This window comes from Buteo buteo, chromosome 9, assembly GCF_964188355.1.
Source record: "Buteo buteo chromosome 9, bButBut1.hap1.1, whole genome shotgun sequence".
Classification (NCBI taxonomy): domain Eukaryota; kingdom Metazoa; phylum Chordata; class Aves; order Accipitriformes; family Accipitridae; genus Buteo; species Buteo buteo.
In genome coordinates, this window is record NC_134179.1 from 23673993 (window position 1) to 23696444 (window position 22452).

At 43.9% G+C, this 22452-nt stretch overlaps 1 protein-coding gene and 1 pseudogene across 7 annotated transcripts; both read right to left on the reverse strand.

Annotated features, from left to right (window-relative positions):
- Positions 1-823: 823 nt before the first annotated feature.
- On the reverse strand, positions 824-14009 carry LOC142034439 (pantetheinase-like). 7 transcript variants are annotated; one of them, XM_075035730.1, is made up of 10 exons: positions 13824-14009; positions 11589-11783; positions 10207-10496; positions 9084-9315; positions 8849-8979; positions 6862-7054; positions 5094-5385; positions 3528-3901; positions 1591-1761; positions 824-1332 (listed from the first exon to the last, which is right to left on the reverse strand). In XM_075035730.1, the coding sequence occupies exons 3-10, from the start codon at positions 10245-10247 to the stop codon at positions 1204-1206; spliced, it is 1563 nt and encodes a 520-aa protein (XP_074891831.1). In that variant the 5' UTR covers positions 10248-10496; positions 11589-11783; positions 13824-14009; the 3' UTR covers positions 824-1203. The 7 variants fall into 7 exon arrangements, with proteins under 7 accessions (XP_074891831.1, XP_074891833.1, XP_074891832.1 ...); XM_075035732.1 differs by lacking the exon at positions 11589-11783; XM_075035731.1 differs by lacking the exons at positions 11589-11783; positions 13824-14009 and adding an exon at positions 11248-11460.
- Positions 14010-14315: 306 nt separating this feature from the next.
- Positions 14316-21031, reverse strand: LOC142034959 (pantetheinase-like; annotated as a pseudogene).
- Between the last annotated feature and the right edge of the window lie 1421 nt (positions 21032-22452).

Sequence of the window (22452 nt, forward strand, 5' to 3'; positions counted from 1 at the left end):
CAGGTTTTGTTTCAGGGTTGGCTCTTTGACTGGAGTCCTTGCTCAGCCTCCATGATGCACTATTCTGTGCTACCATGTTGTCCTGGTTTCAGCTGGGATAGAATTAATTTTCTTTTTAGTAGCTGGTATAGTGTTATGTTTGGGGTTCATTTTGAGAAGAATGTTAGTAACACACTGATGTTTTCAGTTGTTGCTAAGTAGGGGTTTTACTAAGTCAAGGATTTTTCAGCTTCTCATGCCCAGCCAGCAAGAAGGCTGGAGGGGCACAAGAAGTTGGGAGGGGACACAGCCAGGATAGCTGACCCAAACTGGCTAAAGGGGTATTCTATACCATGGGACATCATGCCCAGTATATAAACTGGGGGGAGTTGGCCTGGGGGGATTGCTGCTCAGGAACTAACTGGGCATCGGTCAGCAAGTGGTAAGCAATTGCATTGTGCATCACTTGCTTTGTATATTCCAGTTCTTATACTATTGTTATTGTCTTTTTTTTTTTTTTTCTTCCTTTCTGTCCTATTAAACTGTCTTTATCTCAACCCATGAGTTTTCCTTTTTTTTTTTGATTCTCTCCCCCATCCCACTGGGAGCGGGAAGGAGTGAGTGAGTGGCTGCATGGTGCTTAGTTGCTGGCTGGGGTTAAACCACAACACATGTGCCACACAATGTGTACCAATGACATAAGAGCAATAAAACCTAAACAACACAAATAGGAAAAAAAAGTATAAGTGGGGTAAAAAAGCAGACTTGCATAGGTCAGCATAAGTAGTTGTGTATCAGAGAAAAAGGATTATTTTTTTTTTTTGTACAGAGCTGCGGCAAATCACATCTTCCACTGTTTTATTTACTGGTCCCATAATAATCTGCAATTATGAAATACACAATGCTGTTTTAATAAGAATGTATCCTCTGGCCCACAATACAGATTTCCTGAGGGCTAGAAAAATAAAAATACAGAAAACAGAGAGAGAAACACAACTGCTGTTTTGCACTAATAAAAGATTAATAATCTTATAATATAGAAATAGATACTTCTCAATAAATGGTAGCAATAAAATAATATTTCTGCATTATTACTAAACAAAGCACACTGATAAGAAATTTGTGCAACTGGAATAAGAAACATAATTGGAATTGTTGTAGTAGAGGATAATGTATCTCATTTGGACATAAGATTAATTGTGTACAGCTTCAGTTATGGTATTATCAGGGGAAGGCTGGTGGTTGTGGGTCTTGTTTCAGATGATCCTTTTCATACCAGCGTCCAAAAAGCGTAACAGTGATGACTGGTTTTGTTGTTCTCGTCTTACTTATCAAGCGCCCATCATTCAATACCTGATTGAAAAAGGTAAGAGAAGGACATGACTAGAGCAGTACCATATGAACATGCTAAGAGCTCAGAAAGATGTGACAAAACAGGAGGAAGGAACATCAGACCATTTCTCTTACTGAAACTAGTGACTTCATTAAAAGGTATTTAATAGATCTGATTATTCACTATAAGCAAGTTCACTTTGGCTGTTTTGAGACAGTTTATTCCATTCCTATCCCACAGAGAATCTAGCATGACACAGCTCCAGGCTGTCCCATTACCTCAAACTCCCCGGGGGCCAGCTGCACCCCACTGTACAAGACTTCTGGAAAGACGTAGTTGGCGCCAAATGTGCCGCTGAGGGAGAACATCTCAAACTTGGTCTGAGCCGTCTCCACCGGCTGCCCGCACGTGTTCAGGTCTGTGCTCTTGCACTTGAGCAGTGTGCATATCTGTGGGGAGGAGAAGACAACAACAAATATAGCCAGATGGAAATACTCTGGTGGAAAAGCCTTGCATCATCAAATCTAGCATGTGTCGGAGCATGTGACCATCACAGGATCTCTTTCATAATTTTTAAGCAACTCCTTTTAGGTTGTAGCTTAATTTTTTCACCCCTTGACATGATTGGGAGTATTCCAGACCTGCATTGTCTTAGTAGTTAGAAATAACCTGCTTCTGATTTAAGTGCTGCCAGAGCACCTTATTTCATTCCTGAAGCCCAATCCTGTCACTTCCACTAATTCTTCCAATTGCCAGTTCTCTTGTTTGAAGGTTGCTTTCTCACGTGTTTTAGTAAGATGAATTTGTGAATGGAGATTTTAGGCAAATGAAACCAAGTCCTCCTCATGGGTACATTGTGCAACTGTACACACAGGTCCTCTTACTGGTATTTGCACATGTTGCTAATAATGGTTCATTAGATGGGCTGGTAGTCCATGGGAAATATGAATTTGATGTTCTCCATCCAAATCCTGATGAATATATGTCAAGGTGATGAAGTTAGCATCCTCTGTTACAGTTTTCTGTTAGGAGTTGCAGCACATAGAGGAAAGTAGGAATGTCAATGTTTTCCTTTTGTCCTTAGAGTTAATTATCCAGCTGATAAATGTTTATGGACAACATGAAGAAATATGAAATAGGGCTAGCACTCCTGTGAAGATTCAAAGGATGTTGGCTGGTTTTGCTGACAGGTGATGGAGTTTTTCTATTTGTGTCAGATAGTGGGGGATAGAAGAAGCATATTTGCAAACATCAGAAGTATTATTCATCAGCAAATATGGTTTTGTGTTGAAATGTAAATAAGCAGAGAAATAAAGAATAAAATTCTCTCAGTATGTTCTGAGGAAATGACAAAGAAACTGAGGGAAAAAGGAAGAGTAGAAATTCCTGTCTTCTCTAGAAAATTTAGTACTGGTAGAGATCATCTGGCAGCTTCCACAATCACTGAAATAAATTTTCCAAGCGAGCTCGCCAAGAACTGAATTTATTCAAGCTACCTTCTTAAATGTATTAGATGAGCTGTTTGCTGTCTAAGACCTCCCCCCATATCCTGGAGTCTGTACCAGCTGATATGCAAAGGCCATGTTGACAGACACAAGTAACTAACTAAAAAAGGAATAATCTGTTGGCACAATAACTTAATTATGAAGGCAAAAAAGGTTTTCTAATATGGCTTTAAGCAAATTCAACCAGGATGTAACGCACTGACTTCCCAAACATTTGATTAAAAGACAGGAAGAGTGCACATTTCCAGTAAAAGTCATATGCCATTTCAATAAACTTTATTGCTATGATTTGAGTAATGACAAAAAATTAACATCTCTGTGACCCTAAGTTATCAGTGTCTCATAAAGATAGATATGATCAACTGATTTTTTAACAGCAACTCTTTGATGATGATTACAGAGGAGATTCAGAACACTTACTGCAGATAGTCACAAAAGAGGACCTAAATTCAGCCAATATTGCATGCTTAAAAAAGTAGTGAGCATGCTTTGGGAACTTAACAGAGGTTTAGAGATCTCTCCACTGCATTTGCTGGATTTAAAGGTAAGCGGGCTTGGACGTTTTTGCAACTACTTCCCATTGCTAACAAATAGGATGCCAGGACTCCAGCATACAAGAAAGTAATTGTCTTTTTCCCCCACAGAGGTGAAGGTTTCTCCCTGTGAAGAAGCTTCCTAAAATAAGTAGCCCCCCTCCAAAGAATCATTACCTGCAGATAGTATTGTCCTTCAACAACATGAAGCCCATCAAAAGCACCCAGCACATAAACTTCATCTTCTTGTTTCCCTGCCATCTTGTAGCTCAGGTGACAGCAGAGGTCTTTCTGGCAAACGGTGAGATTCCCCTCAGGCTTAGTGAGCTCAGTGAAAGTGAATTGGTCGTGGAAGATGAGTCCGCTGAAATCATGGTCATTCGGTGAGAATCTTTTGACGCTTGAAGCATATGAGCTCCAGCTGACAGCAGGCGGGGAGGCAGGAGAAAGGCGAGGGTGTGAATCTAGTTCAGCAATGAGGAGGCCACCATCCTCATTTTTCATGTTGTAGTAGTATGTTCTGGCTCCGTCTGGTGCATAAATACCACTCCCTGAGGACAGCACAATAGTCAGTCCAAAAAGAATAAAAAATTTTGTATTGCCCTTTTAACTGTCTCTACTGCTAGCTTATCCACTATTTTATAAATATTACAGAAATTTTAGTGGCACCAGAGGTGACCATTAGCAACTCGGTACATAGAGCTCATGCTTTAGCAAAGAATAGCATTTTTCTTCCTGGGTGAGGTCTGCTCAGTGTTGCCAAAGGCAGAGGATGTTATGATGTTATGTTATGGTTGTGTTTATGGCCTCCCCAGTTCTCTTTTCTCCTGTAGGCAACAATGTTGCTTGAGAATTCCTTTATTCTCAGCTAACTGATGTAAAAGGACCATCTACCAATTGAGACCATCTAAAACACAACACAGGCAAGTATCACAGGCACGTCCTGGTGAACAAAGAAAGAAGGAGATAGCAGCTGTCCAGTCCTGTTTACACTGGCTGAGGACTCCTCCCCACATGGGGAATTAACACCTGACCAGTGCCAAGTGACAGAGGAAAAACAAAGATCTGTCATACCCATCACTGCCGAAAAGCCACATAAAATGGACCACAATCAGTAGTCTGTCAGGCATTTCAAATGAGAAGCCCCAAGCCAATACTGTGGTTTCACAGCTCAGCAAAGATACTGGTCTGGCTGAAATATACTATCCCATAAGCTAAGCTCTAGAAAATCAGTGCTACACTCTTAAAACAAAATGCAGACTTCTTAGCAGCGTTACTGCAACAGGTCTGATTTTTTTTTTTAACACTTTTCCACAACTGTGTTAAATACAGCTACAAGTAAGTCTTTCATTTGGCCAGAATAAATGGAGCCATGTATGTGGTTTACAAGTATATTTAGAGTTTAGCATTCAATCACAGACTTAGAGGTGGAGAGGAAAAGAGCCTAGGTTTCAGAAGTTTCTACTCAGGTAGAAAGGGCAGTAACTTACTACTTGTTCAGAGGCATTAAAATAAAGAAAGGAAAATCCTAAGAAGCTAGGGAGAAGAAAAGAAAACACCACAAACCTTGCTGTATCTTGTATGGCATCAGTAGGGATGGGATTTGTCGGTTTTAAAATTTGGTGACTAGACTCTTCACCTTCCAGATAAATACAGTATATTTCTCTGCAAAATCACCTTGCAGAACAGGGAATAAAGATTCACGGCTATAAAGGTTTTTCAGACAGAGTGACAATTAATTACCTGTCATAGATATGCTGGTGTCATGTGTATTGGCAGCTAGGAAGTTGACACCCATGCCCATAGCCCAGGCAGAGTGAAACTCAATCGCAGTCAGAAATGGCAGGACGTTCATCCAAGCCGTCGGGAAGAGCACGGTGTCCACCTGCAACTCGCTCACCAGGACCACGGCAGGCTCGTGGAAAAGGATGTCGAAGCAAGTGAAAATGCCAAACTTCCCAAAGGGGGTCTCAAAAGTGACGGCTTCTGGCTCTTTTGGGTAATTAAACTGAGATTCTGACATAAAGAGATTATACTGTAGGGGAAGGAAAAAAGAGAAACCGGTTAAAAGCACTTACTGCAATATCCTGGAGTCATTCCCTAAAACAGTTCAGAATGACTAGAGAAGTTTTTTGACCCGTGTTTAAAGCCTTCACATGTAGGAAGTAAGGCTAAAATTGTATGATCACCATAGTGCCCAAAAGGTGGATATGGGGAGACATATACTGCCCTGGCATCTAACTAGGAAAGCAACCAGCTATCTGCAGATCTGTTGCTGTCAGCCACCTCCAACTCCCATACAAATAATCTCTCCACTCTCCCCAGCTAGTTTATAATTGTGGTGACCCGAAAGACACACAGAAGACAAATAATAATCGACGAGGAGCATAGACGATCTGGTGCCAAGAGACAGGATTGGTGACCTCGGTGTGGAGATGCACAGAAGGACTGGAAGCAGACAGCACCAGCAGGAAGCACAAGACAGTACTGGGAGACTGCAGAGCGGAGAAGAAAACAAAGGCTGTGGTGATGGGGGGAAGGCAGATGATCTCAGCCAACAGAAAAATCCAAGTTTGCGACATTCTCAGCTTTCCAACATTTTTCTTCTTCCTTCACATTCATGTTTACTAAAAGAAACCCTTAATCTCCAGGTGGTCTGGACGATAAAGAGGTGCACCAAGCCAGAAAAGAGGTTCAAGTTTACTGAACTTGTAACTCAGCGCCTGGGCTGTGCCAGGCTGGCACAGGGGGAAACAGACTCACTTTATCAGCATCTCCCTCACCCAGTTTTCTCACAAATAAATATCTTGGCAACATCTCTGAAGAACCAGGTGAAATACTGGGCCCAAAATACATTAAATAAACAACTGACTTCAGTCTAGCCACATTGGCATGATATCTGGCACACAGTTCCCAAACAACTTTGATGAACCTTGCAGGTAGGCACATAAAACTGGAAGAAGATCCTTTCATTGGGTGCAAATGTTTCTATGCCCTCATCTCTTTTTAAATCCAGCTTAGGTCCCTGGTTTTGTCCAGATAATTCACATTATGCAAAAAATGTGCTGAAAAATCATCAGGAAAAAAAATTATAGGAAAGGACCTATCTTCCTTAAATCAGACTACGCATCTAAGGTGAGACGCAGAAGAACATTTTTAAATCCTGGAATGTGAAGGGGTAGTCTGGTGAAAACCTGGCACTGAAAACTAAAGGTGCTTAAGCAGCAGGATTTCCAGTAATAGGGAGTTAATGAACTGAGGAAGTCAACCAAAACCATATGCCACTAAATTGGACCTGAGCAATCATTTGTCATTCCAGTCTGTTTTGATAAACATGACAGCAAACGCAAATTCGGAGTCAACACTTCACAGCAAGAGAGAGATTCTTTTAAATTATAAACAGAAGCAAAAATCTGCCATGGGACAATGACTGGCATTTAATTCTCTTGCCAAAGAGAGTCATTTTCCAAGTAGTGCAAAAATAGCTCCTGACTTTCCAAGGCCACTTTACCTTGTGGTAACGAGCCACCAGTTTCCCCTCTGGGTCAAAGACGACATCAGTGTTGTACTGATAGCGGCCGTCACTGGGGCAGCTGGGATCACTGGAGTTACACAGCTTCTTGTCCCCCATGTTTGCAACCACATAGATGGAGTTATTTCTGGCCATGCAGCTGAGTCGTTCCTGCACTGGAGCAGGAGCAAATCTAATGTATTTTAGGAAAAAGAGAAAAAAAAGACTAACAAAAACTGTGCTGCCGGTGGCGTCCATCACTGAGTGCTGAGGGCACGCCAGCAGCACCTCCAATCCTGCAGTCATGGCAGGGCAGGCAGATACACAGGGTCGCTGCACCACTCCCTCAGGTTGCTTCCTGCAGCCCGGGGAAGGTCCTGGAGCCCTCCCATCGGCGTCCAGAGGGACACGCTGCCCCTGGGCTGCCTGCCAGCACCCCTCGGCGCCAGGAACCCGCTCTGCAGCAAGCAGATAATCCTAGGGCTGGGAAAGGGCAGGAGAGGAATTGCTGGGCAGAGGAAGAGACTAACTTGATGTCACACAGGAGAATATCTTAGCGTCTGGCACAGCAGCACCTGAGGACTGTAGCTCTGGGCCCTCGACACACCAAGCAGAGTCGAGGTGTGGAATAGTGTGGCTGATGTGGACAAGGCACTTCATCTCCTCCCACAGATGGGAGCACACAGTCCTCCAGCCGTGGCATGAACAGCAGTGGGATATTCATTTCAAGATGTGACGGGCCATGTGTCATGAACTGGCAGCACCTCTGAAGCACCCCTACCAGGCCAGAAAGAGAGCAGACATCCCCCTCCATAAGGTGGCGATGCATATGGCTTTGCAAGGTGTGCATGGGCCACACAGGAGGACCAGCATGCAAGATACATATACAGCACCAAGGAATAGGTCATGCCAGACCGTGGTGGCAGGAGTTATATTCCCATACACCGCTAATGAAAACCCTGATTGAGAACAGTGAAGAGACACACAGATCACCTTCACAAAAACTAACTGTGCGAAAAACTGCAATAAAGACCTGCTTAGACACTCTGCCACCCCACACCCGACATTCACTGAAAGACTCTGTATATTTTAGCTACTTATGTCTCAGTAGAGAGTTGCACATCCTGCACTTCTCCCCATTGTGAATCTTCCTCTCGGGACCATTGAGGAATTACATCCTCACAGATGTAATAACATGCTGTAAGCACCTCACCATTGAGCAGGTGCAGAAAGCCATGGTGAAAAAGGCAGACCACAGCTGTAGTTCCATGGCTGAGCACTTACTGCATGCTGTATGGATCTGAAGTCCAGCACTCAACCATAGGTTAGCTTGTCCCTGCTGGAACATGATGCTTGAGTGACAGATCATGTTCTATAGCACAGAGACTCTAGCAATTAGAACCTTATCTTATCTGAATTGTGAAAAACTAAGATTAAAAGTTTCTGGGTTTGTATCACTCAGAGCTTTGGACCTTGACTACTAACCTCATCACCTCTGTTATCAGCTGCTCAGAAACTAGTTCTTGGCTGTCCACAAAAACACTATGTGTGTTTATGTTTGTTTCTAAAAACCAAACAAACCAACAAAACAAATAAAAACTAGTGTCAAGAATTTACAATCAGTTCTATTCAAAACAGTGCGAAAAAACTGAAAGCAGAATGAGAAGCAGCATATTCTGGCACCAAAGTTTTTCCAAGTGAAAAAGCCCACGTTTCCTCTACATTCAGTAACCCGAATTCTGTATATTGTTTGAATTTCTCTTCAAAAGGTCTAATTCAAAAATCATTTTTCTTTAACAGGTTCCCTCATCAATTAGTCATGGACATACTATATATTTTATCATGCAACTTACCTTCATATGCAACTTTAATTGAAACTTACCCTCACTTCAAAAGCATTAGCAGTTCTTAGGCATTTATTGGGAGCAGCTCATGACTCCACGAGGCACTAGTTTGAAACCACATAAATCACTGCAGAAGAAATCACCTTGTGGGGTCGGTGCAAGGAATCCAGTTCACTGCCGGATCAGGGATATCCTCCAGGTAGGGGTAGATGGCTTCTCTCGTGAAATGCCAGCCATAAATGCCGTCTTCCGGAGTCACAATGATGTGGGCACCCTGACACAACAGGCTCCGTTAAGAATTCGCCCATCAACAGATAACCAGGAGGCTCAGCAGGAGCAGAAAACGCTAATTAACGAGGCTCACGATACACCTAGTACCTGCTGGGCGGCTTCCTTGATGGCCCCTTCCAAGACATCCATGTTTTTGTTCATCAGGGCCAAAGCATCGTCGGGAGAAACGGGCTCGTCAGTGACATCTGGCAGGATGACCGCGTGCTCGTAGACGGCTGCAGTGAAGGTGTCGGAGGCAAGGGCCTGCAGGACTGCGAGTGCAAACACCGCAGCGCGCAGGAGAGGCTGGGAAGGGAGCATGGCTGGTGCCTCGCAGCTCCTGGATCGGGCATGGGGAATATAAACAGGACAGCGAGAGGAGGAGTAAAGACATAATAAGTTTGCTTTGGAAATAATTTTCTGGTGAGTAGTCTGGGAAGGTACAGTATAGTTCTGCCAACAGTCAGGACATTTAATTATAACAAGAAGTCAAACAAACACTTCTAGGAATTGGATCTTGTTTCCAATTCAAAAGGCTGTAAATGAAAGGTGAACAAAAGGCTAAGAGACCACGTCAGAGGCAATGCTGATCTACGAGGGGCTCTGTGGAAGGAGGACTTGCGTGCTCCGTTTGGACATCCCTCTCCAGGCTTCCAAACCCACCTCGGGGCGAGCCCAGACTCCCCTGGTTAGGGCACACCACTCCATATAACTTACCACATGCGGCTGCCGCTGGTTAAAAATTCAGCCGGTGCTGCAGGCAGACCGCCTGCGTGAAGTACAGCCCTCGCGCTTCAGAGTGTAGCTGATTCATCCACGCTTACGAGACACACGGTCCTGCCATGCCTCTTGCCTTGCGCCACTGGCTCATTATAGTTGTAGCAGGTGCCCTGAGAGTGTCCTGCCTCCCGGCCTCATACTGCAATATAAACTAACCCTTGAACTGTGCTGATCTCTCTGCCTAGAGCTAACGTACTCGCTCACCTTGTGAGAAAGAATTAAACAACACAGAATGATTTCTTTTTTACTATTTTTGTTACAGGAGGCCATTTTTCACACAACAAGCAATTTGAAATTCCTCAGAAAAAGCAGTTTTTTCTCACGGAAAGCAATTTTTGCATAGCATTTTGGAAACAGACTATTACTACTGGAGTTTCAGGTGCTTTGTAAAAACACCTTTGTTAGAACCTGCGGTATGTCTGTAAGGGTAAAGGAACATAACCTGGCTCACCATTTACTGCTCAGCAAGAAGCCAAGGAAAACTTGCTTCATCCTGACAACAGCTTCCTCTTCGCTATGCAGTTTCACCCACAAGTCTTATTTTTGTCCATCAGCACCAAGGCCTCCTCAGGAGAAACTGGCACTGCAGCACGTTCCCACTAGACCGTGCTGTGCTCGTAGACGGCTGCGATGTATCTGTCCAGGGCACGGGCCTCCGGAGCAGACAGCACCAGAAGCACGGCAGAGGCACGAGCTTTAGGAAGCCGCACGTCTGGAGCCTGGAAGTGGCCCAAGAGGAGGCTGCGGGCAAGCAAGGAGAGGGGGCTTTAAAAGGGGAACTCTTGCGCAAAATCTGGGAATTCCCCAAACTGGCAGGAAGCGGACACCAGGAGTTGTAAGCACCCTGCCCGGAAAGTCTCCCAATGTCAAAGGCAAGAGAGCTGCCAGCATTGAGCAATTCTGCCTTGTACCACCTGTAGTGAAGTCACCACTGTGCTGCAGCTGAAGAAACACATCCCCTGCCAGATCTGCGAACGATTCAGGCGTGGCATTGCTGTAGCAATGCAGTTCAAGGCAAGCCCGGGTCACAGCAGGAAAACAAGCCAGAGTTTGGGGAATCTCAGCAAGGACCAGCACGGACGCGTTCCCGGCCAAACTGGAGGGCACGGGGCGCAGGCAGGGCTGCGGGAGGCAGGCGGCCGGTCCCCGGCTCAGTGCTGCCCCACGGCCACCAACCTGTGCCACCCCAGCTCGGCACAGCACCGGCTCAGAGTCGCGGGGCTTTTGGGGGCTGCCCCACATCGCAGGGGGCTGCCAGGCACGCTGCTTGTCTGGGCAAACCCGTCAGCACATCACTCAGTGACTGAGGTCTGAAGATCTCTGGTCCACAAAGGTCTCTGTTGGAAGAGCATTGTGAATGGGAGCCACGATTTCTAAATTTTGCCTACTGCAACCTGCTTTCTTACGTCTACAGAACGCTCCAGCAGAAGTCTTGAAGCCAAAGCTGCACAGGCACAAAAATCACTTGTCGCAGGTTGCCCAAGTGTCTTACCTTCTTTGGTTCTGAGTCAGCCGTCAGGCAACAAAACGCTTTTTAGCTGCACGTCCATCGAAGAAGTGTGTATTGTTATTGGTGGTTACACACAGCCTTGTCTTTATACAGACTTTCGGTATGTAGATAATGGGCACATTTGCATAGGATTACTTTCTGTATGCCTGACTTACGCAATAACACATTTCACAACGATAAATGTCAACACAATCTTTGTAGCAAAAAGAATTTAGTGCCGTGACGGCTTATGCCAGTCTTCTATCGGAAAATATTCAACATACAAACATGCCTAAACCAATCCACAATGGCTTTGACCCAAATCCTGAATTCAAGATACTCACGAGGTTCAGGCTTGGCATCATGTACTACTTGCACCGACGTTCCCCTAGCCAGAGGACTGGCATCAGCAGTGAACAAACCTGGAGGAACCGCTTCTCAGCTCTGAGACTGGCCACACGCTCCCGCTGAATCCCTTCGGCATTGCAAGGTGAGACCTTCTTGCGTGCCACAGCCTCCCTTAAATCCAGATCCTTTCCCTGGGAGAGAGCTGAGGTATCACCCACCAGGTTCCCGGGGGACAAGTACAGTGTCTGCCCTGAGTCTGTACCCATGGGAAGAGGATCACACTGGATAATCCCTTGCTGGACTGAGATCAGGCTGTGGTCAGACAGGAACTGACTCCAACAGTGAACAAGGTTTTAAGAGAGCATGGCACTCGCAGCAGTGATGTTGAGCTTCCATGAGTCAAGAGCACATTGTGGAGCAAGGCTCATGCCTCGCAGCTCCTAGAATGCTCTGAGTCATGGAAAAACAGTGCAAAAGGAGCATGCATAGAAAAGAAAAGAGGGACAAAGTTTAACTTTGAAGGAGGGAGGAAGTGCTGGTCTGTTAAAGCATTACCCTGGAATCAAGTGTCGCTGGTGACAAACAGGGAAGTATAACAGTACACAGAAGGATGTCGCAACTCAATGAGACTAAAAAACTGTGTAGTGCCAAGACTGATTGTGCCAATATAAAAATAAGTCATTAAACACATGGCTAGAAAGAACAGTCCAATTTTTGTTGTTACACTTTTCTCTGTCATCGATTGCAAGAGCCTTTTGCTACCTGTGTTGGCTCAACTCTGATACCCAGGTGAAAGGTGGATGTGTCACCCCTGGAGCTAGTCTTCTGTGAAGTTTGAGTGGCAAAACTGAGGGTCTTAAAAACTGCTTTATTCTAGTGTCTTCATATTCCACAATTCCTGTGCTATGTGTCAGTATGTGCAACTTTCCTGAGTTTCTTTAGACCAAAGTCATTACCTAAGCATCTCACTGCACTGACGTGTAATGCACTTAACATGGTGGGAAAAGAACTGTCCCTTGTGTTTATCACAGTGGCTCTCCTAGTCGCTTCTGTTCAGCTGTACATCTATTTCCAGCAGCCTTCCACCAGAAAATATGCATCTGGAGGGAATGTTTTCCTCTGAAATCAGGCAGGTAAGTGCCTCATTGCCTGGCTGCCGCTAGCCTGAAGCAGAAGACCATGCTAGTTCACCAGGTGCAGTGGCATGCCTGCTCCTCTGCTCACCCTTCCTGTGCCCAGGAAGATGCTGTGTATTGAAAGGCCTTCATTTTTAACCTTCAGTTCAGTTCAAATGCATTTTTTTGCTATGACATTTTCTATTTTTTAACTTTCTAGTAGTTGCAGTATTCTCATTTGGAAAAGGTTTTCTGAATAGTGGGAAGAAGAACAGGCTGTCTGCCTTCAGTTACAACAGACTCTCATTGTAGAGCTGAATCAGAGAAGACAGAAATGGAGGTGAATGCAAGCACCAGAGAGTTCTCTGCAAGAGTAATGCTGACTGAGGATTTCAACCACTGGGAACATTGATTTGCATCTGGTAACATTCACCTCTAAGTACTTCTCTACAGATGTTACTAGATACAGCATGCTCATTCAGGAGCCTTAAATATGAGCCTTTAAAAGGCTGCAACAGAGATTTCTGTGATAATTGACGTAATGTAGCTTTGAAGCCTTTTTCCCCCACCCTGTTTTTCTTACCAAATGAAATATGGATTGAGTCACATTAACCATAATCAGACATAAGTCTGCAGGAGGAAGCAGTAAATGCTCCCTTGTTTAGCAACAGCTAGGACAACAGCCAGCCCACAAAGGTGACTACCCAGGCAGGGCTCAGCAGAAAAAGTTACAAGCGCGAGGCTGGAGTACTGCCCTGCAACGTTTCAAGTCCCACTGCCAGGACCGGGGCGGGGGTCTGGAGTACGGAAGGATGGAGGCATCCCTGTCTGCCTCTACCAGCAGGCACCACCGCCTACTGCCTGCAGAGCTGGGAGCTCAGCCAGGAACATAATGCCAGTTAAACAAATCAACCCACTGAGCCCCCTGAATAAAAACTTCACAAAACTACAGCGGTCCAGGCTATACATGGCTATGGGCAATGTAAGAGGAAGCTTATCCTAGAGCACCCTCGGCTTTTCACACCTCCATCCTCCCAATCCACTCTCCCCACCCCTGGACTGCTCTATGCCCCATCTCTGCTACTGCCCAAGGGTGGCGGTTATCTGAGGACTTACTTTCGTGAAACAAGATGCAATCTGGTGCTAAATCAGCTTAGCTGTAGAGGTAGTCTGTCTTCAGAGTGTGGTCCTGCTCCTTTACTTGTGCTAAGAGAGACAGCGTGGAAGACTACTCCTCATTCAAAGCACTAATCTTGCTGTGGAGAAGCCCCTGTGAAAGGTCACACCGGCAACAACGCAATCACTGCAAAGCAGTGAGGAAATGCGGGCAGGGTGAGGAAATGCAAGCCACTCCTTGTAGCAACAGCACACACTTATGTCGCTTCGCTGTAACAGGACACCATGTCCTAGGGCACAGATATAAATGTAGAGATCCGCTACTTTTTCTCCACAAACAAGTAGAGTGTTTTCCATTACTTCTATTATATGAATTGCAGACAGTTACAATTTAATACATTTACAGACTAAAATCTTGTTTTTACAATATTCACTTTGTTCAAAACCAATGAATTTTGCAGCCTGCAAGTCTATTTTTTATGACGTTGGTCAGCTTAAATGTGAGCAATGTTTTTATTTCAAAACAAACCTGCAGAACAAACAATAGAATTAACCGCACATAGAAATCTTAGCTGCCCCACACAGAGTAATCCAGTCCACATGCTCAGAAAGTACAGTCTGCAGGGCCTGCACCCGCACACATGCTGGTGCGTTCAATCTGTTCAAGCTGTTCACTGGCCTTTCCCAACACCTGCCTGCACAGTCCTGCCTCTCCCTCGCACCAGCGTAAGCAACCATTTCATGGGAAGACAGATACGCACATGCAAAATTGCTCATTTTGAGGATTTTTGATATGGACCCATGTGACTGCTTGAAAAAGGTGACACAGTTATCATATATCAATAGTTTTGTGGAAAGGAAGTTTTCCACATCCTAAACTGTGGCCAGAAAGATTGAAGTAGACTCTTCCAACTGTAAGCTAGAGCACGGCATGAGAACACATTACACTGTGTGCTGAGTTGAATGACTGTTTTTGAAGCAATGGTGTTTCAAGGCTTGTTTTCTTTTTCAAAGTAAATGATAAAAGTTCAACCATCGGCCTTCAAAGGTTCTGTTAGCCTCTTAGAAAAGTGTGTGTTCAGAAAAGTGTGTGTTCAGAGATGGGACAGAACAGTGTTGTGGAAATGACTTCTAATACTCCACCAAAAATTTCAAAGAATTAAAAATAGGTTGTTATTGGGCCACAACCCACTTCTATGTGCCTGAATCCTACACCACTAAAGCCAGAGGAATTTATTTTCTATTGTCCCCAGTGTCAAGGTCAAATCTATGACAACCAACACTATCGTATAAAAACACATACAGAACTGCCCAGCAGAGTAATTTCTTTTTGCTGCAAAATCAAGTCAACAAATCAATGTGGAATGACTATGCTCTCAGATAAGGCAACTTGAGAAATAGAATGCCATTGTAATTATGGGTATTAAGATTAATTAACGTTATGATTAATTATGATTAATTAGCATTACAGAAACAAGCAGATGTGATCTTAAAGGATCTGCAGTGAAATCATGGTGAAGCTTGCTGTGTGTGTGGAGGGTCCTTTTCATACCACCTCCCAAAGAGAGTTACACTCAAAACTGGCTTTGATGTACTAGTCCGACTTATCAGTTGTCCATCAGTTAGCACCTAGTTATGGAAAAGTAAAATAAACAGGAACATCAGCAAAGCAGTACTATTGTATGACAGACACAAAATTCATTAATGTCGACCTAGTTGAGCGATGTGGTAGCTCACCTGGAGCTACCATGAAGTCTGAGAAAAACTACACTTCTGTCTTGAGCAAGATCATGTTCCAGGGGATTCGGGGCGGGGGGGGGGGGGGGGGGGGGGAAGAGGGGAGTCAGCAAAATGGACGTGCTGTATGAATGCAACCAGGAAAACCAGGCAGAAATAAAGCTGCCTTGAACTCAAGCCAGTTACTGAAGTAGAGGACACTGATAACTACCAAGATGCTCCTGTGTCTTGTAGTGGCATTTTGACCATTTGTATTACAAGCCTGACAAATCACAAGGGTGTCCCATTACCTCAAACTCCCCAGGGGCCAGCTGCACCCCACTGTACAAGACTTCTGGAAAGACGTAGTTGGTGCCAAATGTGCCGCTGAGGGAGAACATCTCAAACTTGGTCTGAGCTGTCTCCACCGGCTGCCCGCACGTGTTCAGGTCTGTGCTCTTGCACTTGAGCCGTGTCCATATCTGCAGGGAGAAGGATACAGAAAGGCAAAATACCTCTAAGCTTTCAACAGTCAAGGGCTGGATTTGATTGTAAGAAAAGCTGTCATGATGAAGAAATGATCCAATACCTCTACTCATTTCTTTAGGCCAAGAGGATCCGTGGGTGGCACCTGAAACTTTGTAAAAAGACGGTTCTTTGCCAGCACTGCAGCAAAGCACTGTGTCTGTGTGTTTACAAGTTATGTACACATTCATGCATAATGCATATGCGTTTAGTCATAGATGTGGAATAGTTTGTGACCTAGGGAAGTTACTTCAGCTCTGGCTGAGTTTCCTAAAAAACTGAAGCCATACTTATTTGCCTACTCTAGTGGGAACACTCTAATGATATAGAGAAAAGATATAAAGCCTAACAGTGGAATTTAAAAGAATCAATACCCTGACAAGCCATGTGAGTACAAATGTTATATCTGTATTTAGTTTCTTTATTTTGTTAGATAACTGCATGTTAGAGAATCACATCAGCACAATGGTAAAAACCATTGAGCAGAAAACAGCTCTGTTGCGACAAGAGCATCCCTACGAAGACAGGGAGAACTCTACAATCTTCTCTCCCTTTTGCACACAGATATGGAAACCTCCTTGAAGCGTTATAGCACAGGGTCAACTCAGGATCTTCACTTTCATCATTTATAACATAGACAGAAAAGCAGGATCAACACCTCTAGTGAAGTCAAAATGCATCATGACGAAAACAAATGTTTTCAGAGGGGCCTAAAAAATGCCTCCTCTTAAACCTCCTCAATCAAAAATAAGACAAACGCAAATCGGCTGCAGAGAGAGTACTGCAGCCTTCCCACTGTCCAAATAAGAACAGAAAACCTTTACCTGCAAATAACACTTCAACACTTCAACAACATGTAGCCCGTCAAAGGCACCCAGAACATAAACGTCATCTTTCTGCTTATCTGCCATCTTGTAACTCAGATGGCAACAGAGGTCCTGCTAGCAAATGGCACGATTTCCCTTGGGTTCAGTGAACTCCATGAAGAAGAAGAGAACATGGTAAATGACCCCACTGAAACAGTGGTTGTTTGATGGAAGCTGCTCAATCCTGCTAGCATACAATTTCCAATTAACAGCAGCAGGATAGTCAGGAGAGAGACGTGGGCACGAACTCAGTTCTGTCACCAAAAGGTGACCATCCTCCGTTTCTGTATTGTTATAATATGCTCTCGGACCATCTGGGGCATAAATACCACTCCCTGCAAACACATAACACCAGAAAGCTTTTAATCTGAAAGCAAGCGTATGGGAGAAGTAGGCAGTCTTCACTAATTAAGCGTGTGCCAAATTTTATTCTAATGTTTACTAGATTGTTTTGAAACTAAATTAAGCCTTCACAGACTACAGTCCTAACCTAATGCTTTTTGCAATCAATGGAAGTAGACCAAACTCTGATGTTTCATGTATTGTAAGATTAGTGTGCTAATTATATGCCATTATATGTGATTTAAGTGGTTGAAGCTATACATTCCTCATTGAGTTTAGCTGCATTAGGAATCAGTATTTCTGATGAAAATGAATGGTAACACTCTCTAAATCAAAAAAATTCTGTAAGGAAAAGATATTACCAAAAGTCAAATCTTTATGCAAGCTCTTTACATAAATAAACAAATCTTTAAAGCCCGGAGTAAAACCTATCCATAAAGGAGTTGTATGACATAGGGTCATCAATGACTGAGAACTAAAGGAATGGTTCATATCTGCTTTTATTTAGAAGGCAAAGTTTAGGGCTACATTTTAGGAACACCAGTAAGTTTAGTTTCTCTCACTTCTGCAAGCACGTGCCCACAAAACTTGCGCTTTTCTAGCATCTGCTCAGGAAAAATACACAGTGAAAACAGAGTCTGCAAAGAAAACTTGACAGGTCTCCAGCCCAGAAATAATGTTTGCAGGACGCACAAGAACATTTCCCAGAGTTAGGTTTCCACCTAGTGGAGACAAAAAAAGTTTGGGCCTTCACATGACCAAACATCGACAGACACCAGGGTCAGAAGATGAAGAATCACATGCATAAACTCTCAGGACTGATCATTTAACAAATAACTAAAGGTGTTCTAGTCAACTTAAGCATTTCTGAGTTCTTACATGTCACATTTTGATTTCCTTTTTATCTGCACGAGTTCTCTTGTCCGAATGCTGTTGACATGGGTATGCATGGCTAAAGCCGATTGATAGGAATTTTTGCTCAGGTCAACTGCACTACACAGATATAAATGTTGTCCGTGTGAACAAGATCAGTTAGAGCAATATCACGTTACCTGTCATATCTAAAGTGAAGTTGTGCGTATTTGCTTAAAGAAAGTTGATGCTCGTTCCCATGGCCCATGCTGAGTGAAACTGGACAGCTGACAACAGTGGAAGAGTGTTACCCCAAGCGGCTGGGAACAGAATGGTGTCATCCTGAAATCTGCTTGCCAAGACCACAGCTGGGTCATGATAGAGTATGTCTGCACAAGTGAAAATGCCAAAATAGCCAAAGGATGTATTGAAAGTCACAAATTGTGGATCCTTGGGGTAATTAAACTGTTTCTCTGTCACAAAAAGGCTGTACTGTTCATGGAAAGGAAGGAATGGAGGAAAAAAAAAAGATTAGAAAAGAAATCAAACCATTTAAATCAGTCTAAGATTGAATATAATACTCATTCACTTAAATACAAGTGGAGCGTATGTTTTGTGAACATGCTATACCTTAATTATAAAAAGGAGAATTCATACCTCTGCAAGAGGAGTCAAGCACAAACATCCGTGGTCCTGATTTATACCAGTGAAGGGGATTTGTATTTGGTTAGCAAGAGTTTAGGACATTAATATTTTAATATCTGTTAATATGTGTTACTTCCTATTGAGAAGCAGTAAAAATAGAGGGCTTATTGAGTTTTAATTAATTTAATTTAATTACTTGCTATTAAGTTCAGAATAGCAGAAATGAAGATACCTTAAGGCAGTGGCTTTCACCCGCCCTCTGACACCTGCTCTGTATTGACTCTATGTACAAATATATTTAAGCCTGGGAAGCAGCTTCTCTTTCACATCTTGAATCACCCAAGCATGATGCACTTCCTGAACACTGTAAAATCCTCTCACCTTGTGATAACAAGCCACCAGTTTCCCTTCTGAGTCAAAGCCAACGTTGGTATTGTACTGATAGTGACCATCACTTGGGCATCTTGGATCACTGGAATTACACAGCTTCTTGTCTCCCATATTTGCAACCACATAGATGCAGTTATTCCTCGCCAGATAGCTCAGTTTTTCCAGCACGGGTGAGGGAGCAAACCTAAACAGCAGGCAAGGAAAAAAGGAAATAAAACATCAAAACCAGCCAATCCACAAAAATGCCAACGCTAAGACTTCTGATCACAAGAATGATAGGTTTAAGTTAGTCATATCTAATATGAGACTGTCGTATCCTGTTATTCAATAGCAGGCAGTGGTTTTGTGCTTCAAAGCTTAGTGTGCTCATACTCTGGCTTCACCTCCCATTACCTAAGTGAGGAACGCAGGGGTTTCCTTGCAGTGAAGATGAATCTTTGCACCTTCAAGTCTCTGTTCTCTGCCAGCGTGTGGCACAGTGTTGAAGTTCCACTGACACATGGGCTAGTATTGGCCGTTCTGCTTCAGCTCTTGATTTGCCTGCTGCACTGAGGTAGCTTAGGATTTGTTTCTTCCATGGTGCATTTTGTTATCTTTCACCAAATATTGCAGCTTCAAAAAATGGTGCAATATATTAAGGAAAGTAACAGAATAAAAAGGCTACTACATCGTGATTCAAAAATATAAATTTGAAATTGTGCAGTATATAATTTCAGTAGTAGCTGTTATTTTATTCACAAATACTCCTAATATTCCTATATCTTAAACATTTTCTACAACATGCATGGAATACATTACTGAAATGTTGATTCTGTAAGTTTTTTATTTTAAATAAATCTCAACCTTTATGAGTATACTAACTAAAATCAAAAGAATTACAGTGAGAAAAAATGACAAAGAAAAATGATGGAGGAAGTTTTCTGAAGCTATTTACATGATGTCTAACCTGCCTTCATTTCACAACAGTTGTTCCAAGACACTTAAAATTATCGACAAACACTCCTAAAGGTAGCTGTCTTTCCCATTGGACCCCTCCCCTGTGCATAGCAGGGACAATACCTTCCAGGATCAGCACATGGAATCCAGTCCACCTGTGGGTCCGAGATATCCTCAAAATAAGGGTATATTGTTTCCCTTGTGAAGACCCAGCCATAAATGCCATCTTCAGGAGTCACAATGATATGGGCACCCTGGTACCAACATACAAACCCCAAAAACACCATTGAGAAAATGAATAAATGGTCAGTGTTTACCAAAATGAATGTCTCTAAATCTGTCATAATACCGGTCTGGCTGCTTCTTTGATGGCCACTTCCGAAATTGCCGTATTTTTGTCCATCAGCACCAAGGCCTCCTCAGGAGAAACTGGCACTGCAGCACGTTCCCACTAGACCGTGCTGTGCTCGTAGACGGCTGCGATGTATCTGTCCAGGGCACGGGCCTCCGGAGCAGACAGCACCAGAAGCACGGCAGAGGCACGAGCTTTAGGAAGCCGCACGTCTGGAGCCTGGAAGTGGCCCAAGAGGAGGCTGCGGGCAAGCAAGGAGAGGGGGCTTTAAAAGGGGAACTCTTGCGCAAAATCTGGGAATTCCCCAAACTGGCAGGAAGCGGACACCAGGAGTTGTAAGCACCCTGCCCGGAAAGTCTCCCAATGTCAAAGGCAAGAGAGCTGCCAGCATTGAGCAATTCTGCCTTGTACCACCTGTAGTGAAGTCACCACTGTGCTGCAGCTGAAGAAACACATCCCCTGCCAGATCTGCGAACGATTCAGGCGTGGCATTGCTGTAGCAATGCAGTTCAAGGCAAGCCCGGGTCACAGCAGGAAAACAAGCCAGAGTTTGGGAAATCTCAGCAAGGACCAGCACGGACGCGTTCCCGGCCAAACTCGAGGGCGCGGGGCACAGGCAGGGCTCCAATCTAGCTGAATGTAGTTTGGCTGTATCTGACACAGTCCCTACTTAGCACAGCTTCACAGATTGTACAACTGAGTTAGTAACAGCAGATGGGTATTTAGACCTGACACTGCATGAGACAAGCACAGCACTAGCCAGGGGGGTGCCGAATTCCCCACAGGAGATCCGACTGCTCTGCTTTAACCATGTGTCCAGGACCCCTAGATAATCACGGCAGGAGAACACACTTGTGAGTTGATTTGAACAACAAACCTGGAAACCAGGATTCCTCTTCAGGTTTCTTTTGCCTCCATTGTGCACATGAAAGAATGAAGAGCGGAGAAGATGTCTTGCCAGAAAACTAGAGGGGTTAGTTAAGCCGGTCTAGTTTCTACCAGAGTTCTGGTGAAGTTCATGCATTGCAGGACAGCTCATTAATTTCAATGACACTTCCACTCCTTCTGGTAATCCTGGCCACTTCCGAGTCCTAACAGCACGATTCAGGTAAGTGAATAAGTCATTCCACAAAGAGAGATAATTCGGTCTCACGTCTACAGATCTGTAACTTGCCTCTACTTCTAGTCCTCTCAGCTCCTTCTCACCTGCCTCACCATTGGCACCAGCAGGGTCAGCACTTCGTAACAGGCTGAGGAGTGCAGTCCTGGTTTCAGTAAAGCCTAATGCCTGATACAAAACGAAAGGGAGCTATTGCCAGGATGTTCCCAGGGGAAGCCTGCCCTTTGGTATCCTGATGCTTCACAGTTCAGCTGGCTACTAGAAACAGTTTTTCTTGCTAGTGCCTCAAAAAGGGCTCTGGCAGAGAAAGAAGTATTTCTCATGTAAATTCCAGTAGTTACTCACAAGAGAAACTGACTGGAAACTGCTAGGACTAGACCATTCTTCTTATTTATGGAAAAATGGGTACCATAGAGAACCTCTTCTAGGACCCGGTTCTGGACTCAAGGACAAATTAAAAGACTTGCCGTGACCAAGGTCAAGAAGTCTAATGTGAGTTTCCCAGGCATGCCCTTGTCTCAGTTCCGTGTGTGTGTGTGTGTGTGTGTGTGTGTGTGTGTGTGTGTTTTCGTTCCCTAGTGCTGGAAAATAGTAGCCCTAGACTTTTGATAGATTTACTGTTGCAGAGGCAATTTGTACAAACATTCGAGATGGCATTTATTAGTAAAATAGATCTCACACACACCAAGCTGAGTCTTTATATGTAATACAAACATACATATGTCTGTACATGTATGTATACACACACACAATGCCAAGACTTCTCCAGGAATGAAGATCAGTTAGTTCTGTGTGGAGATGCTAAGTCTTCGCTTCATTACCTTTGCCTCCCATTTTCAGGCACTTTCAAGATAATACAAGTGCTGGTAGACACAAAGTCTTTTA

Bases quoted from the DNA above. Each gene is read 5' to 3' on its own strand.
- LOC142034439 (XM_075035732.1), bottom strand. From the start codon at position 10,247: ATGAAGCAAGTTTTCCTTGGCTTCTTGCTGAGCAGTAAATG. The intron at 9,316-10,206 runs GTGAGCCAGGTT...TGCCCGATCCAG, and splicing joins TTCTTGCTGAGCAGTAAATG to GAGCTGCGAGGCACCAGCCA. The intron at 1,333-1,590 runs GTAATGGGACAG...TTTTTCAATCAG, and splicing joins TGGCCCCCGGGGAGTTTGAG to GTATTGAATGATGGGCGCTT.